This window comes from Vidua chalybeata, chromosome 16 (genome assembly GCF_026979565.1).
Source record: "Vidua chalybeata isolate OUT-0048 chromosome 16, bVidCha1 merged haplotype, whole genome shotgun sequence".
NCBI classification, from domain to species: domain Eukaryota; kingdom Metazoa; phylum Chordata; class Aves; order Passeriformes; family Viduidae; genus Vidua; species Vidua chalybeata.
In genome coordinates this window covers 7,219,291-7,232,122 of record NC_071545.1, presented here as the reverse complement: position 1 = coordinate 7,232,122, position 12,832 = coordinate 7,219,291, and the positions used below count along the sequence as shown (strand labels likewise).

Here is a 12,832-nt window from a genome sequence, read left to right as displayed (position 1 = left end):
ATTACATATCCAAAAAGAATAATCTTATGGCAAGAGAAATGCTGAAGTTTTGTGATACTTGGATAGTTCTGGGCCATGAACTCCTACATAGGTAACACTTCTCCACTTTTGTAATACTAAAATCAATATCATTGCACAGGTCTTAATGATACTGCTTCCTGATTAGAAGGTTGCCTTGCACTTTGCATTTCCTTAAAAAATCATCCAGTATATCATGGGTGCAGGTAAAGACCCTCTGTGTAAAGCTTAACTTTTCAATGGGACTGACATTTCTTCAGATAATGAACAAAATCTATATGACTATATTTAGGTGAGACAAATGCATGAAGGTATTTTAAAAGTCTCCTGGCCTATGTGGAATTTTTCAAAGCAAACATCTGTTCAACGATTTTGTCATGGATTGGAGAACAAGCTTCCCTTTATTCATTTCATTATACGGGCCAATCCCTAAAAGAACAAAATGCAGGTACAGCCTTTCCTTTGTACTTCAGTGATACTGAAGCTGCTACACATTTTTAACTCTGTCTGACATCAGTGAAGAATAAGGACATGCTCTCAGTTATATGAGCTATTCTGCCCTGAGAAGATTGAACAACTTTGGCTAACACAGTATAGGTGCTGTGTTGTTAAAACCAGAACTTGATGGTGAGTAGTTAATCTTTTCTTAATACAGAAGAAGGAATTGGACAGGTAACTCCTTGAAAACCATTTGAAAAAAGCTACCCTGAACTGGTAGAAAACTCAACATTTTCATAGACAGGCAGTAGTTCATCTGCCATCATACAGGGTGTTATTTAAAGTCTACAGCAAACAATATTTACCATCAGACTAAGAGCAATGAGGAAAGGATTTCTGAAAACCCACTCTCACAAAGTGGGGAAATACTTAGATCTCACAGTTTTAACTCCCACACTGGAGTTAAGAACTTTAATTTACTTTTTTTTTTCCCTTCCCAGAAATGTGAGCAGCTGCCTCTGGAATTAGAATTAATATTGATGTCCATAATTTCCTCTGTATAGAGATATATTTGCATAAATTGACTAGATATTAATGGGTTTTTTCTCCACTTATTTTAAATTGTTTTTGCAATATAATGCTTTCCTTTTTCATCATTTCTACATGTCTTTGTGAGATCTCTGCTGTTGAATTTTTATTATTCTGCTATGTAGGCCAGCTCTGCTATTTCTGCAGTCTAAGCACTGCTTCGAATGGGAGCATTACTCTGATACCATTAATCATGTGGTTACTGTCTTCTGACCTTTTCCAGGATCAACAGAGTATTCTCTAACATGTTGATCACAACTGTAACTAATATCTTAATAACATAATGTTAGCCATAAACACAAGAAAATATCAGTATTGTTCAGCTGTGTATCCAAGCAATGTTCCAACAGTATGAAAGCAAGATCCAGATCAGGATTTCTCTCTGTAACTTAAATGAAGCTACCTATCTTATAATAATTAAAAGTATGGTGCTGCTTGATTGAGAAATAATAATATCACAGAAGTAATCTTAATATCACTAGTGGAGGAGCTAGATGGAACTTGCCATGGCTTTCACCAAGGAATGTGCTTATTTGTTATTTATTTATATATTAGTTTATAAGGCAGCATTTCTTGATGCAGTATCTGGGACACTGTATATAATTTTGTGGAAGATTAAACTAAACTAGGCATAGTGCCCAGAAAATGTGTCCACACCCTTAAAAAATTGCTCAAGAGGTCTAAAAATTAAAAACAATAAAACAAAAAGGAAGTAAATAATGGTCCATTATGCATTGACCTGAATAGAAAAGATTTGCACTGAAGACACTGGTAATACATACACACATACAAAGCTTTCCTTTGCCTAAGGCAACAGCTTCTGCAGGTGGGCCAATTATTTCCTAGTGCACAGTAGTTCAGCAGGTAGCTCTGGCACATAGGTAAGGACTAATCCTGCTCCTATGGAACTCTGGCAAAATAGCTCAGACTCACAGACAGAGTTAGATGTTGCCATGCTGGGAGTTTCAGAGCTTAAAGCTCGGTCAGTAACTCTGGCTCCACAGGGCTGATCCAGGTGCGTGTGTTTATCCGCGTGCCTAAGGATGCCTTACACTCAGCAGGACACTCGACAGTGGAACTGGTCCTCACACAATCACCAGGGCAGGATAAGTCTGTCACACTGCCTGGAGCTCTGCAGGGCAAGCCCACAGCCAGCACCAGGCTGGGCCTGGCCTAACTGTGGAACCTTTTGCTTACTCCCTCTTTGCTAGCACAAAGCTTTCATCCTGTTTCCGAACTGCTTTCAAAGGAGCAGGGAGTTCCTATGCAAGCTTTGCTCTATGTTAAAGACTAGGACACTCACAGAACTTAGAAAAAGACCTTTTTGATCTCCTCATCTGGATGAGAAATCCTTAAATCCCTGCTTACTGGATTTTTGCATGGAAGTTATATGACTTTTCAACTTGAGTGACATTTTTGAATGAAAACTATCAAGACCACTGTGTTGTGTGTGCTAATTACAAATGCATGTGTAAGAATTTCCTTTGAAATTGGTAATCTAGGTGTGAATATAAGCAGTTTGTGAAAGGTGTAGGCATGGGCTAGGTGCTGAGGTGCTCAGCTTAACCAAGATGGCAATAAATGTTACTGAGGACATGCAGTGGCAGAATTCTACAAGGCTCAAGGAGCTTAAATTATGCTCCTCCAAAGCCAAGATACCTAAAGAACTTAATGTGTTTCTGTGTTTTACTTCTAGCAACTTTAGGTTGTCAGTAAGACAACCTAAAAAGAGCCTTAGGTGTGAAGTCTCACAATGAATTTACTTCCCTGCATTTGCTGTGAAGGGAGCTGGTTTCTCCAGCAGACATTATGATCGACTGCACTGCAAACTGAAATAGATCTTGGAACATATTGTTAATGTCTTACTGATTTTGCAGATTCATTCTGGTTTTGTTTGGATTTCAGGGCTCTGGCTGATGTTATGCGACCTCAAGGTCCTTGTACAACAGATCATATGGAAAGAGATCTAAACATTGTAGTACACGTGCAGCATTATGAAAACATGGAGACGAGACCTCCTCCAAATAACTTACGTAAGTTGCATTTTAACTTTATCAATAGCTGAATGCTGGCACTGAAAAGAGCATTACAGAACTATTATTGCTGAATGTCAAATGAGGATCAACTGTACATGGGTTCTTGCAAATTAGAAATATTAATTTTCTCAGAATCAGAAAAATTTCATTTCCTAGTGCAGATTAGTGCAACAGTGAGATAAATAAATTTTGAATAGGAAAATTAGCGACTGTATTTAGTTTTAATTAGTTTTCTTAGTTTTGTATCTTTGTCTTCTTCTACCGGTTGTTTTTGCTCAGCTCATCAGCCTTTGCCTTATTCTGTGTTTTGTTATTATACCAAAATACAACCACTGTTGTGGTTACAGCTGCATTTAACAATATGTTTCATAGGGCTGTAACATCCAGTAGCAAAGTGGTCTCATTAGGCTGTTAGATCACATCCACTAGTATAGTAATTAAATACTTCCCTGGATAGCATCAAGTTGTATATGGTTTTCATTTTCTCAAGGGAAAGATGAGAAGATTATTATTTTAATTTTTCTATAATGTTTTTATTCTGTATCTGCTATTACATGTTTATGTTATTGAAGGTAAGAAAAAAGTGCACCTTGGAGCTTCAGGTGAGATATGGTGACATTTCAAGTGGTTCTGAAGTCAAAGACAACTTATTTCCCAGTCTGTATTAGAGCACAATACTCATGCACAGATACATATTCCTCTTGTGATAAACAATGCCACTGAAAATTTAATTTGAATACTTATTTATGTAACTTATATTCAGCCATATCTTAAAAAAATATATATATACACTTAAATTATGGATATATTTACTAAATCAAGTTCAATATATTTATAAAATAAAAAGGTATAATTCAGAAAAGTTTAGATTGGTAGGCAGTGGGTGGCTTTATTCTGTGCTGTAGATCAGTGTAGATGTGCATTTTACTGGAAATATAGTTTTACTGCATTGGTATTTGCATTTTGAAACATTTAAAGTATGTGAACTCATCTTTTCCTTAACTATAGAAAGAAAGTTTGCATATATTTGGAGTTTTATTTGGGCTGCTTTGTGCAGTTATTGGTGCTTTTTTTTGGTGGAAGGGTGTAATGACAATGGAAGAAAGAGCAGTTCCACGTGCTGCCTGCACTCCTGGTGCCTGCTTTGTGGGAGAGGCTGATGGCCATTCCTTATGTGCATCCCTACAGAGAAATGGGAGAGAATTAAAGCTGTGTCCTCGAATAAATGTTGCACATACAGGAAGATGTGACACCTCATCATGGGACACCTCATCTGTCTGCCCTGCTCTCCAGCAAAGAGCTTCCACCTGGGGCTCTGCAGATGTGCAGTGCAGAGAGGGAAGCACACACCCTACCTGTGTAAAAACACCACTTCTGGAGGGGAACCTAGGCAGCTCCCTCAGTCAGAGGTGCTCTAATACCCTGCAGCCTGACTTCTGAAGGGTTAATGAGGATGGGAATGTGCACTGCATCTCTTTCTCTGTGTATGTCTGATCCTTCACATGACCATGTTTGCAGGAATGGTACCAAACAGTAATGAAGTTTGGGTCCATTATTTTCTTTCAGATGTGAAGTGTTTATTCAGAATCCCAGTTAATGGAGTCAGAAAGTAAAGAGATTCTTGCTGCATTGATTTTATCTAGATTTTTGTAATGATCACACTGAGATATTTTGCTTAAAACTCTTTGTTTATACTACAATATACAACATAACACAGCAGGCCTTTAAACTCTTTGTTTCTTGTATTTGAATTCAGATTTCAGCCTTGCTTCTAGGAACTCTTGCATATAAATGCAGCTCAGGGCCACATAGGTACTGCATCAAGGAAGGAAAAAACCACACATTTATTGGGATGTTGGTTTATGCTGATCCCAGACATCCATACCACTTCTGTCTCAGAATACAGCCCTCTGGCACAGAGGGAAGGATTATGTGTGAAGCAGCTCTTGCACCACTGCAATTCTCAACACAGAAGCACTGCTGCTACTTTGGAGCTGTCCTAATCCTTTGGGTCATGTATAGGGGCAGTCCCAACAATGCTTCTGACACATCTCAGGCATTCCTGCTACAGAAGGAAACCTCAGAAGCTACCAGCTCTGATGGTAATTGTTTCAGTCTTTAATCAACTTTATGCATAAAGTCAATAATTTTAGATTGTTAAGTGCAAAGCTTCAAGTGGTGAAATTACTCAAGGCATCCTATAACCAATATTGCTTACATTTCCTTCATAGCAAGTGGATTGTTGTTCTGTATTTGTTGCCATTCTATTCTCATAAACTCATGCAAAGCATGATTAAATGACCTACTAGAATTACCCAGAACATCACAAATGATTGAAATCTGTTGAAAATGTGCATTTATGGCGCAGGAAAAAAATCTTTCTATAAAGACAAAATTATTAAGACAAATTTTTCAAGCTCAGTATCTTAGCAAATCAGAATTTTACAGTGAAGTTCTGAAACACTGCAAGAGTGGATATTACAGACAGAAACTTTGGCAGTGAAGCATTACCTACTACTAATGCTGAAAAAGTGACAGGCTTTTTTGGGGCACTTTAAAATAAGCAAGTAAACCAGAGTGAATCACAGCTTTCATAGTCTTTACTTACACGCAGGAAATGAAATTGTGTAAAATTATTGCATCATAAACTTTAATCCACATTTTTAAAGTTATCTAAGTTACCACTTTCTGTCTACTTGCCATCTCATAATGAGACTTAAATATTTGAGGCTGATGTACTTTTCACATAGATCCATAAATATGAATTAGGCAGCAAAAATTTCTTAGTCATTGCATATCCCTTCCATACTGGCTCTTTCAGACAAGCTCTTGAAGGCCAAACATTATTAAAAATGTTCTAATTTGAATGTTCATTTGCTCTTTCTGTCCTCTTGAAAACATTTTGCTGATGTTGCCAATACGTTCTGAAAGTATTTTGTGAAGGGAACCTCTTTTGTCAAAATGACAAACTTCACATGATCCCTGACACTGAAAATGAGTTTGTTTCTGTTTCTGGACTGTTTGTTACCAGAGGACAAGGATTTTCTTTGATGCCTGCAGCTATTTGCCAGAGCTCGCAGGCCAGTGGAAGGCCAAAAGCTCTTTTCAGATCCTTGCAGTTTACTCAGTTTCTTGTCCCTTCTTTTTTGATATTTAGAAAAGAACAGACATTTTGTAGGTTCCCAAAAAACACATATTTTTCTTTGCTCATGTGAATCCAGACAACCTAGATGATTTTTAGTAAAAGCTATTTTGTCTTTAGTGGTTGTTGTCCTAATTTTCTTCCAGTACTGTGCTTTCCTTAGGACTGCTTTTCTGTTATCCCCTTCATTCATTCACATTTAAATCTGGTGGTGCTTTGTAAACAAGCAGCACACACCTATCAAAAAGTGTAGCATTCAAGTCTTCTAACATGAGATGTTAAATAAAATAAAGTAAAAAAGTTATGTTGAAAACATCAAACCAAAAGCAAACCTTTCTGCAGAATTTGACCTGTTATGGTCATCTTCTCTGACTTCAAGGAATCTTAAGAAAGCAGCAGCATTCAAGGTATTCTTTTCTCTTGTTGTTGTTTTTTTTCCCCTACATATTGTGTTCAAGTAAGGGATTTATTTAATTTTTGGGATTATAACACTGATGGAGTGGGAGTTAGGAGGCTTCGTAGCTACATCCTCATTTCTGAAACGTGATTACTGCTATTATTTCTGATTCATGATCTGTGATAGCAGAGTGAAAAAATACTTCAGTTGGTGCAATTCACAGTCACTTTCCCTAATGATCAGTAAATGCTCTGTTACTATTTCCCAAGAACTAGCCTTACACTAGTAATTTTAAACAATTTATGCAGGTTCCTAAGATAAAGGTGATTTTAAAAGGAAGCCAATTACAGATTAAGGAGCTTTTTAAGATGAAAAATGCTCTTAGTTAGTTTGACATGTATGAATTATTTCTTTAGTTTGAATTTAACTTTAAAAAAGAGGATTTTAAACACATGATTCAAAGAAGGAAATGTTGCACTCTTTCAAATGGCCATCTTTAATACTAGCTAAAGATTTGCAGCACATGTGATTAAAATGACCTTTAAAAAAATATATTCAGCGTTGTGTTTGCTGCTGTATTTGATTGTCAGTTGTCCTGGATACTGGCTAACAACAAATGCTAATGTTGAAAACAAAGCTACGCTATCTCTATAACTGGTGCCTTATGATAAGTTAACTTTTGTTTTTTCTTTATTTCTCTGTTGAGGCAGTAGGCATTTAAATAAGAGGATATTTTTTTGAAGTCCTTGTACATTACAATAAAAATTCTGTATTGCATATCCCTGTTCTTCTCCCCATTTCTGCACATAGAAGCTCAGTCTACGTTTTCCTGTGGCAGGAAGTGTCACGAATTTGACACTGTGAAAATAGAAGTCACAAGAATACTGTTCGGTTTTTCATCACTAGTGAATAAGCTTTTTTGTTGTTTTTGGCAAATTAATTATTTTTATGTTTGACATACGTAACATGTTTAAATCAGATGATTCATTGTCTTGCATTGCCTAAATGTAATTCCTTCTGTTGGTCATTGGAAATAACCAGGGAGGCTTACTAAGGAACTTCAGTAAAGAGAAGTCCTGTTGCTCCAAATGTAAAGCTCATGGAGCATATCAAACATGAGAACTAATTTGCTTACACAGTAACTGTTGGACAATTAATTGCATGATATTGAAGAAGTGGTTGTTGAGGATGTGCAGCATTATTGTAACGTTGTGCTTCTGGTGACAGGGGCCTTGAAACTCCACCAAACCTCTTGTTTGGACAGAGGGCTGCAAAATGCAAAGGACTGAGCAAATAACATTGCTGGGCTTTTTTGGTGTCTGGGTTGTTTGATTACAGTGAAATGCTTATTTAGACCTGGCTTTGTGCATGGGGGCATGCCCCAGAGGAATTGCACTATTTTCTTCATAAACTTTAATTGGCTGTTAATCTGCTCACTTAGAAGGACAAGAGACTCAGAAGTTGAGCTGGGTAGACAGGGCCATGTTCTATGAATATAAAGATGGACAACACTAAGTTTTCAGCCAAGAAAAAGATAGTTTGAGCAGACTGACAGAAGGAGTGAAGAAGCATTGCTGATGGAGTGCTTCAAGACAGTGAAGAATGAGGGAGAATAAACTGGCCAGCTTAACTGGAGGATGTCCTTAGTGCACAAGAGTCTACAGTGCTGCGACAGAGGGGACTGTAGTCAGCAATACTGGGAACTTGCTTACATTTAAAGCCTTATTCTTCACTGCCAGTGTGCAAAAACTCATTTTACTGAGGTTTCTGTGGTCTATACAGGAAACACCTTAGCACTAAAAGAATCTGATAATTTAGATTAAATTTCTGAGCTAAACACAAGTTTAGCTTTCAGTTAACCCTGGGAGAGAGCTGCTTATGGCATTCTGACTGTAATATACAGCTAAGAGGACAAAGTCCACATTTAAATGATACATTTTACAAACCAATCATCCAAGTAAAAGCCCACACTACTATCACAGGCCATGTCCAAAGAAATATTGTATATTTAAATATAAGTTCTGTTTGAGGTTAGAAGCTGCCAACTGCTTTGTCACAGTTATTTTGAGACTTTAAATTAATTTCTACATACTGACTTAAACAGAAATCTTGCTACAAGTACAACTTCAAAGTATTAGCAAATTAGTGATAGAACTTTTTAAATATAACTACAGCTATAGCAATGCATTCCAGATATCCAGAGCTTCCATGCTGGAAACCAAATTTTCCATATGTATGGGAAATGTAGAGTCTGAAAATGCATTCCTCTTGCAGCTCAGTCACTGGAAGACAGTAATGTTTAATCAGTTCTGAATGTGTGTTTAGCCTCATAATCATTAATATAAAATGTTTCTAATTTACATTCAAATTTTAATTAAGATGCATGATGCTGATTTATGAGAAGATGCTCTGAAACTTCTTGAAACACCAAAGAATATTTTCAAGGAAGTTAATTGCAACCTGAGAATGAGAGATTCTGGGGTTGTTTAGGGAAAAAAAAGGAAAACAAATGAAATATCTCATTTGTCACTGACTTTTGGTAGATTTCATCAATTAAATTTTTAAAAAAAAGGATGATTTTGAAAATGTAACTATACATCATACACAATATCTATTTATTTGTAACTACACCAGTCTTCACCAAGTGTACTTTGGCATCAGAACTTTGGCATTGCTCCTACCAAACAGTTAATTCCATGCCTTTGGAATCAGCCTGTTTGTTTAATCTGGCAAATGAAAAAAATGAAAAGCAAAAGCAATAGTAAACATAAAATTTTGCATGAACAGGACTGAGGAATTTGGTTTGTAATCAAATCAAACTGTGAACTTAATGTCATTCCATATGTTCAGTAGGCCTGTTCTTTGGTCTCAAATATTTCTTGCTAGATTTTATTAGAAACTCTAGGAGACTGTTATAGATCCTAGATGCAATTTTAGGTTTGAGTTGTGTTGGGTAAGTCTTTGTAAGCTCTGCTGTACATAAGGATTTCCATTAGAACTGCACAGTGAAGTTTTTGCTCTTTCTTCATTCATTATTAAGAACAATGAGATTGGATTACTGCCTTGCATCCTATCATTTACTTCTATTCAGCTTTTAATTCAGAGAAATCATTTTACATATCTTAATAAACATATTCATCAATGTAAAATGTATTTGGGAGGAATACAGTCAGTCACTGACATTATCCTTTAGTGCAAGAATTAGCATTATGGTAATAAAAAATACTAAGAATATATTTTTGCATTTTATACTGCAGTTAAAAGACAGAATGATTATTTAATAAAATAAAAGTATTGGTATGACAGAAAAGAGCATTGCTGTACTAGACTATTATATAGCAGCTTTGAGTCACACACCAGCAGACTTCAATAACACATCTGAAGGATGAGACTCATTTTGCTGTCATTGGGGTGCAGAGTTGTACTTTGAGATGTTGCCTGATGGTGCAGGGATGTATTTACCATCTGAAAAAATTAAAAGTTCAGTATTTTTGGAAAACAGTGATGTGTTTCCCTTATGATTGCACTTTCGCTTTGCAATATAAATTTTACTTAAATTTGATTAATGAGGTGCTATTCCTATTATATACTACTGAATTTAATATCTAAAATTGTATTTTGTCATCAGACAGGCACACCAAATAACAATATTTTCCTTGTTGAATAACTTCCAGTGCCAAATATTCCCACTACTAACCACAACTGTCAGCAATATCAATCATCAGTGCTTCATGCCCATTGTTATCTTTCAAGTCACTGGGATTCTTGATGTCAAGAACTAGTACAGAAAACACTGCCAAACTAGGAGGAATCATGTTTTGAAAAAAAACCACAAACCATCAACACAATCTTTTTATGATTGTATTGTGCCAGATTTGTGCTCATCAAAATGAAGAAGGATACAGGCTGATACACCTTATTTTTTAATATGGTAAGAATCACTTCACTGAAAGGCAAACAAAAACTACGTTTTGCTTTCATTGTTGGTTTGCCCTCACACAAACTGTGCTTGCCTTTTTCATGCCAAGACAATATGATTTTTAACTGTTGACTTAGAGCTTAATCATCTCTCTAAATCCTTGAAATCCCACCCTCATACTTTATCTCAAAAGTCATAGATTGGTAACAAAAATGACAAAAAAGTAAACTCCCAAATAGATCAGTTCTGTCTGCATGTGCATGTGCAAGCATTAAACTAATATTCACAGCTATGAAGATGACTTTTTATCATTTTGGCTGTGCAAAACTTTGAAACTGTATTTTAGATGTTAAAATGCTCTCATCAGAAATTTAACATTCTGTAAAATCAATTCCTTCCTAATTTTTCAGTCATCCCAACTTTCCCAAGCAGAATCAGTGCAGTGGTTACACAATAAAGAAGAGGTTGGCTGCATACATTAAAAAGCTTATGAATACTAATCCCAATATTATGAGGCAATTGTAGCATGCTACTCAGGGAGAGACTTGCACCAACTTCAATCTACATTTTCAATCATAAATGATTTTCAGTACTTTTTCTATGTTCTCTGCTTTACATTAGAAATTTCCTTGAAATGTACATATTGGTTCTGATTCCAGTTTTATTATCATAAGATAAAGTCAAGAAGGGAACTGAGTGTGTTGAATACTTATGAACTAACTTTTTTGTTGATTTTTATAATACAAAATATAGTTGGAAAAAAGAAAATCTCTTGAACCATGCTACAAAATTGCATTGATAATCATTCCCAGATGATTACAATGTGGATTTGAATTTAATCTTCAATTTTTAGTTATCACAACTAAATAGCTTTCAAGATTCCTTCAGTAACATAATTCTGGTTTCAGCTCATACATTTAAGCAACATGTCTGTTCACCCAAGCTTAAGGCTATAACTATACTTCTGAATCTGTAATGAATTTGCAACGTAATCCAAATAATCTAATTGCTGTTTACCATTCACTCCTTGTCAATCAGAGGAAATGCACATTTGATAAAGAGCTATCTATACACAACCGAGAGCGTATACAAAGGAGAATGTACATAACAAAGTTTGGACATTATTTGAGTTAGCACTTGTTAAAATGGAAGTGTCCACAATAAACTCAAAAGCAGAGCAGTTTTTACCCTGAAAAGTTTGTTTTCGTTGTGTTAGCCCTGCACACTCCAGAGCACCACCCAAGAGAAAAAGACCCTGCCATGTAGACCCTTGCTTTTCAAGAGCTCATCTGATCACCTTTGAATTGCTTTATTATTTTCTCTCACCACATTCTCTACACATACAGAACCTTGTGCTTCCTCTTGCTGTCCCTTCTGCTGCCTGTAACAAGCTGCTCCTCTGTGCCTACAAACCCTGTTTGATGGTGCTGCGTTGGATTGTTTCAGGGAGCCTGCAGTCAGCCATTCTGGCCAGCACAACAAAGAATGCCACAACCCAGAAAGTGCAGCAAATGCCTGCCAGCGTTTCATTCGTCAGCAGGGCACTGCGAACCAGCGATTCCAGCCCTGGAGAACAGAGTAGTTGTGGGTGTGACTCTGTTGTGGGGGTAGAACAGTCTCTGAGCCTTGCAACTAAACCAGGATTTCGGCAGTGCTTAGAGTATTGGCCAGTTTATGCCAATTAGATGAAATTCTGATTGGTCAAAAGTCCTAGTAAAGCTCTCACCCTCTTTAATGACTCAAGGATTTTACTCAGAGGCACTACAATTCACTTAGGACCTCATATATACTGTACTGAGGGGAATTGTGTTTTTGTTGTTAATGTGGAGTAAGGAGAGATTTAAAGGGATATGCAGCAAATTTATCTTATAGCTTTGCAAAAAAAGAAAAAAAAAACACAAAAAAACCAACTCAAAAACCCCCCAAAACCACAGCTTAAACAGTTCAGTGTTGGAAAAGGAAAAATGTTCACTGGCAAGAGCAACAGAAGCTAGTTAGGGAAAGTGCAGTGAAAACTACCAAATAATTTACTAAATTGGACTCACCTGAGAAGTGTTTTGAGCAGCCAGGAGGCTGGAAGGAGTTTTCAGCTAGATGTACTTTCTCTTTTTGTTCTGATTTTAGGGAAATTTGGGCATCTGCAAATGAAGAAAAAGTCACGTGCACACAGGGGCAAGGGAACTTCTTGTGCTCCCCTTCCATGCTCGTGCCCTTTGGCAGCACAGCTGCTGTAGTTGAACAACTGTTGTCACCCCCAGTGGGCAGAACAGGCCCCTGGAGAGTTTGTGCTGATA

At 36.7% G+C, this 12,832-nt stretch overlaps 1 protein-coding gene across 2 annotated transcripts in view; it reads left to right on the top strand.

Moving 5' to 3' along the window:
• Positions 1-12,832, top strand: part of SHISA9 (shisa family member 9) — a 174,916-nt gene that overhangs the window by 5,717 nt on the left and 156,367 nt on the right. For both annotated transcript variants that reach the window (XM_053957215.1, XM_053957214.1), the window contains one exon: positions 2,950-3,077. In XM_053957215.1, the coding sequence (XP_053813190.1) occupies positions 2,950-3,077 (128 nt within the window). The remainder of the gene's footprint in view (positions 1-2,949; positions 3,078-12,832) is intronic.